Genomic DNA, 6,528 nt, shown 5'->3' on the forward strand with positions numbered 1-6,528 from the left:
TTTCTACAATCATCGAGGGGGGGGGGGAATTCCGGTTATAACTTTCAAAATAAGACTTTTACGTGCTATGAAAATCCTTAAAAAGACGACAAAGAGACCCCCAAACCCCCACAAAACAAAAAAATAATAATTATAATAACTACAAAAACCAAAAATCACAGAGGAACTAAAAAAAACCCAACCCTGCCCAAATAACCAGCAAACAGACTGATAATAAAGCAACAATATGTACACAAAAACTATTGAGCACAAAACACCCCAAATTACCACGCAAACAATAATGGCCAGTCAGAGGTTAAAAAACATGTAAACAAACAATTAAGTCCACGAAACAAGAAGTGAAATAACTGAGAAAGACTCAAAAACAAATGTTCTTTAAATGAACCAAATAAACACTATAAAGTCAAGAATAGAGTCACGACTACATTGCAGGACATTTGGGTGTCACCCACCTGGTTGTTCACCAAACCCTATTATGGCCTTCACACTCTTATTTTACAGCAAAAGAATGTTAAGCATTAAATTTGCTGACTTTTCTTAAAGTGGCCTAAAATACAGACTCAAAAAGGGCATCTGGTATAAATCCAAACCAAATGTGCTGGAAGCTAAGACGACCTTTCAAAATAGTCTTTTGTCTTCACAATACTGTTTTATAAAAAAGAAAAAGAAAAACACTCTCCCAAATAATCATCCCAGGCATATATGACAGAGAATGTGCATCCTCTTTTTGTTTTGCATATTTTAATTTATATTTTATTTGGTTGTGGTTTGCAGTGTTTTGTGTTGTTTCACTTTAAATTTCTTTAAAAGGAAAAAGCTGAAAATTCAAATAGTTAAAAGTTGAAATATAAATAGTTGTTTTTTGTATTTTATAATTTATTTATAACATTTTATGTGGAGTGAATAAATAAAAGTATATTTACGTGGCCCCTAGAGACAAAGCATGTACAAACTCCAAAACACAATAGAAGTGCTCCAGGATCCTAGTGGCTACAAGCCAGGAAGTACCAATGACCGGATTTGGTGTGTGGTAGTAACAGGTAAATGAACATATTTTTAAATTTATTTGAATATATATGAGTGTTTGTGTATAAATATGCAAACAATACACATATGCTTTCAATTGTGTCATGTAAGTAATCTAGGTAGCTCTGTACGTGCTTTGGAGTTTGTACTTGTTTTGGAGTTTGTATGTGGTTTGTCTCTAGGGGCCACCGTATATATTTTTGTATAAACATTTATAAATAAAACCACTTTTGTTTTCTTTACATTAGTAATTCCTTTTGTGCATAATTTTATATTGTTGTTGATAATAAATTAATTAAAGTGACAAAACAACCTGAAGAGCCGGTTGGGAGCCGAAAGAGCCGGTTCTCTTGTGTCAGAAGCATGTGGTGACGCAGGAAGAGTTTGGCTGCAGACTAATGCCAGAGTTTTCTGTTACAAATTTTACCTTTATGATTTATTTCCCTTGGAGATTTTTTCTTGATTTTGTTCCACAATTTGAATCTATCAACAAACATATTTACTCCTTATAGGATGACTGCAACTAAAATACCCTAAATTAAATTCGTTTAGATTGTAATTTGATGACTTTTCCAAGAAGTGGCCCAAAATACACATGACAAAAATGTTTACAATTTTACATGGGTGTACAGACCTTTGTACACTGAGGCTGTTCCTGGTCAAATTTGACTTGTATCAATAGAGATGGACTTTAGATCCACTGGTGTGGGTCAGATAAAACAGTATGGTGATTATAGGGATTCTTGAGACTGTGAACTAACTGGAAACTGTCTGTTTGTATATTTTATGGAACAATGTTAATGTTCAAAGGTGACCTTGACACTGTCACAAGAACTGTCACAAGAACAGAGACAGAAACCTGCTGGTCTTTGAAGGATCATGGTGGACTCTCCAAACAATGCGATAGTAAAACAGCACAGGGGTGATCATATCTGATGCACATAAAGGATAGTGACCATGTAAAGGTCAAGGAGAGGGTGCCTTGGCACAGACATTAAGCCTGACATGTGGTGGCATGGTGGACTGACAGCATGAAGCTTCCTGGTTCCTTTATAGGTGGATTTTGCAAATGTACCACGTTACATTTCACTTGCTTCCTCCCACAGTGCAAAGACATACATGTTAGGTTAATTTAATTCTAGAAAGGATGTGGATGTGAGGTAGATAAAGTGCTTTAGGTGCATAGGGTAAAGTCCTGTATTAATTTATCGCCTGTAAAAAATATAAAGTGTGACTTTGAGTGGTCAGTAAGAATAAAACATAAAAGTGAGTATTTTATATTACAGGTGGCAAAGGCCCAGCTCTAAACAGCACGGACAGATCCAGTCCTTAAATGCAACACAGTAGTTTTAGAATAGAACAGAATTTAACTTTATTGTCATTGCACATGTCACAAGTAGAAGGCAACAAAATGCAGTTTGCATCCATCCAGAAGTGCTTTAGCCATAATATAGATATATTACAAAATATATATTAGCAATAATATAGATATACAGATATATTACAGAAAAGGGTCTATTATGGGTATGTTATAATGTACACGGTATGAAGGTATGTTATGAATATGCTATAAGTATGTACAGGCTGTAGTGGGTGTACAAGCTATGTACAGGCTATGAACAGGATATAAAACTATAGAGAAATATGAACTATGCAAGTTATAAACAGTTGTAGAATGATATATTGAAACACAATTCTAATGCACTTTTACTTAAGTATTTGTACATTTTACCGTGTTATGCTTTGTTCTATATACTAATATATGAACCTGTCTCCATAGCCATGACCACACCCAGGTCATGGCTGCGTGTGTCAAAGTCATCTGGTCTTCCAGGTGGTAGAGTTAACTGAGAGGAAGACAGCTGAGTATGGGAAGTTTGCAGGGGATCGTCTAAGCAGGAGCAGCTATTGCTAGCCCACTGAGGTCCTGCTAAGGTTTTGCCGGGCAGACACTTCACACTTCAAGCTGTTATGATTCAGGGGACTGCACAATAAGAAGTCCCCTAAATCAGGCGCATCAATATTGCAAAGAGGGCATCAAGTCTGCTGTGGATTAAAAGGGGCAACCCATGGATCACATAAGCTACCTAGACATGAGTTAAATATTCATCACTCAGGCTGGGGCATCTATGGCTTTATTTCCCATCAAATTGCAGCCACATTGAAAAAATTCTCTAATCATGTGTGAAGATATTACTGGACCAGAAGATGTCACCATTACACAGTTTACTCAACTTTCAAACCACCAAGTTTCTAATATGAGGCACTGCATGATATCAGGAGATAGCCCAGATTGTAGCATCAGCACTCTGGCACTCTTGGTGGTCAGACGTCATGACCTGCTGTGGTTATTTGAAGGTGATGAGATAACCTGCCACATCTGTTTGAGGTGATGTCACAGCCTGTGGAGCAGAGGTATAATGCCCTGTTTAGTTTTATCTCCTTTGTACGGCTAAAAAAGGCAGCAAGTTTAAGCAGGTAACACTTTTTTAAAAATGTATTTTATTTTTGTTTAATTTGCTTTGACTTATTAAAAAGTTTAATAGTATCTTATGTTAGATTTTTCTAATCTAGACATGTACAAAATCATCCATCAATATATTTATGATACCATATGGTCAGTTTTCAAATGTATTAAATGAAAAAAGCTAATACACAAAAGAAAGTATAAAATAGAGAGGGTCTAACTTGCATCATAGAGCAGAAAACTTATTTATTCATAGATAAAATAGTCAAATCTGAGTAGACAATCACAAATGAATGGGAAAATTACTATGCACAGCTGTAAGCACTGAAAGAAAATCAATTAATATGTACTGGCGAGATTAAGTGACAGTCTTTTTAATAAAATGCATTTAAAAAATTACACATGCAAAATATTTCAGAGTTTCTGGTTTGCAGAAAACAAATAAAAATTACATTTTCAACCACTCTTTGATATGGAGTACTGATTAGCTATTAAATCATTACCTCTAGCATCACATTTAAACTCTGTTTGGCAATTTAAAGTAAAATCTTAAAATTGGAAATTTCTAAACATCTCCTTCCATAATACATTTGAATATTTGAAAAAGTGTTCTTGTCATGTTTTTACAACACATGATGGCGCTGTTTACTCACAGAAGAAAGATTTCTGCATTGAAACGAACTGAGTTGTTATCGTGATGGAGACTGTGTCATAAATAAGCAGTAGATTTGTGCAGTATTTGTCACTATTATTTATGTACAACAGTTATCTTTTCTTTAAAAGAGGTTAAGAAAATATTAAACGGTAACAAATCAACACACAGTGTAAAGTGTTTGAAACAGTCCAGTCTCAAACATCAATTTCAAAAGACCAAAAAGTGTAATGTTTCATTTTGTTAACAGTTACAAGGTTACTGTTCATTTATTCTTAAATGAAACTTTCTGAGATTCATTCTCTGATATTTTATAATCACTTAGTGGGAAAATTTCCTTATTCATTTTTTTGCTTCTGTTTGCTTCAAATTCCACAAGAATCGAATGAAAGCAAAAAATCAGAGTCCACAATATTCAGATTCTATAGAAAACATGGAAACTGTAGAGTATTTACACTAAACATGTTCATTGGTTCCTTTCAATAAAAATCAATCAGTTCATCAAATAAAATCTGTTGATTGACTCGATTTGATTGACAGGACAGTTGATTAGAGGTGCAGAGTTTTCACCACCATCATTTAGACAGGGACTGAAGTATGGGTGGAGTTTCTGAATGAAGGAGCAGCTAGTAAAGGAGTAGATAAGAGCTGCAGTATCCACATCATAAAAAGAGACCAGACCCTCCTCATAATCCACAAACACTCCCACCTTCTCAGGACCAGACTGAAGACAGAGACGGACTGAAGGGCTAGCAAAAGCTCTGTACTCATTTCTATTTCTCAAGCCTAAACTCCAGAAACCATCCTGAGGAGTCAGCGTGATTTTTCCCTTCCTGTTGACCAACTCGCTGGCCACTCCTAAATCCCAGGCAGTCTTTCCTTTAACCTGAACCTCGAAATAAAATCTGCCTGAAGATAAACTCTGCTTTCCTAAAACATTAGGACATGGAGAGAATCTCTGTGGGATGTCTGGAAGATTCTTCCTCACATCACCACAATGCACCTGTTTTCCATCATCAGATAGGATGAGTCTAGAATTTGCTGTATCAGGATCAAGAGTCACATCCACTGCATACTGCTGGACCCTCTGCAGCTCAGCCTCAAGCAGCTTCTTCTTCATGCATTTCCTGAGTTTCTCCTCCAGCTGAGCCACAGCTCTAACCACAGTTCCCTCATATGAAGGTGGATGAACTCTGATCTCTGTCCAGTCCTTTGCGGGTAGAACAGTTTTCAGGGATGAGAAGCTTTGGAGGACGTGTAGGTGGTCTTCAGAGTGTGAGAGCTGCTCCATCTGAGAGCTTGTCTTCTTCAGCTCAGAGATTTCTTGTTCCAGATCCTTGATGAAGCCTTCAGCCTGTTTCTCTGTTGTCTTCTGTTTGCCTTCGATCTCCTTCATGAGCTTCTTCATTCCTCTCTCAGCAAACTCCTGCAGAGCAGTGAACACCTGAAAACCTTCTGCTTTCTCTCTCTCTGCAGAATCTTTACTCATCTTTACTGACTTTTTGATCTCCTGAATCTTCAGTTGTCTCTTCTGGATCATCAGCTGAATTTCAGCCTCTGTCTTCCACAGCTCTGCCTTCTTTCCCTCATATTCTTCTCTCAGAGGAACAAACTCATGAGTCTTGTGTTTGAAAACAGAGCAGAGCGTGCAGACACATGTCTGGTCAGTCTTACAGAACAGCTCCAGAGGTTTATCGTGCTTCATACACATCCTGCCTTCCAGGTTCTCCAAGGGCTCTACCAGATGATGTCTTCTCAGACGTGAAGCTGTCTGATGAGGCTCCAGGTGCGCCTCACAATAGGAGGTCAGACACACCATGCAGGACTTCAGGGCCTTCAGTTTGTTTCCAGTGCAGATGTCACAGGGAAACTCTCCTGGTACGGCAGCTTGTTGCTCTGAGCTGGCAGACAAACTCTGCAGCAGATCATTCCTGCAGATTCTTTCTAAAACCTTCCTGGTCACCTCCACAGCTCCAGGAAGAGTGTAGGTGTGCACCATCAGGTCCACGGTGTCCCGTCTTTTTGCCGTCTGCAGTCTGCTCTTTTTGATGGTTGGTCGACTGGCAAGGACTTCTCCCTGCTGCAGGCGCCACTTAAAGCCTTCAAACTCATCGTCTGTTAAATCTTCCAGGGTGTTTAGGAGCTCCTCTGGTCTCATCATGGCTTTCTGATGAAGTCAGAAGAATATTTTAGCAAATATACATTTGGGAATATCTCCCGTACACGTTAACAACAAGTATACTTTTTTCCTTTTTTCTGTGGGTCTTTTACATCGAATGAATTAAATTGTGTAATTTAAACTTTTTACTCAAAATGTGTTCGATGAAAAGCAAGGCAAGAAATGAAACCAGACTTCTTCCTGGTGAGTCACTTTTTCTGGCAG

General features: G+C 37.7%; 1 protein-coding gene across 1 annotated transcript; it reads right to left on the reverse strand.

The window, feature by feature from the left end:
• Positions 1–4,454: 4,454 nt before the first annotated feature.
• On the reverse strand, positions 4,455–6,306 carry LOC146363512 (E3 ubiquitin-protein ligase TRIM21-like). Its single transcript, XM_084920011.1, has one exon. The coding sequence runs from the start codon at positions 6,304–6,306 to the stop codon at positions 4,639–4,641; it is 1,668 nt and encodes a 555-aa protein (XP_084776137.1). The 3' UTR covers positions 4,455–4,638.
• Positions 6,307–6,528: the final 222 nt, after the last annotated feature.

Source organism: Perissodus microlepis, chromosome 22 (assembly GCF_051167445.1).
Source record: "Perissodus microlepis isolate ML-2025 ecotype Zambia chromosome 22, ASM5116744v1, whole genome shotgun sequence".
In the NCBI taxonomy this organism is placed as follows: Eukaryota; Metazoa; Chordata; class Actinopteri; order Cichliformes; family Cichlidae; genus Perissodus; species Perissodus microlepis.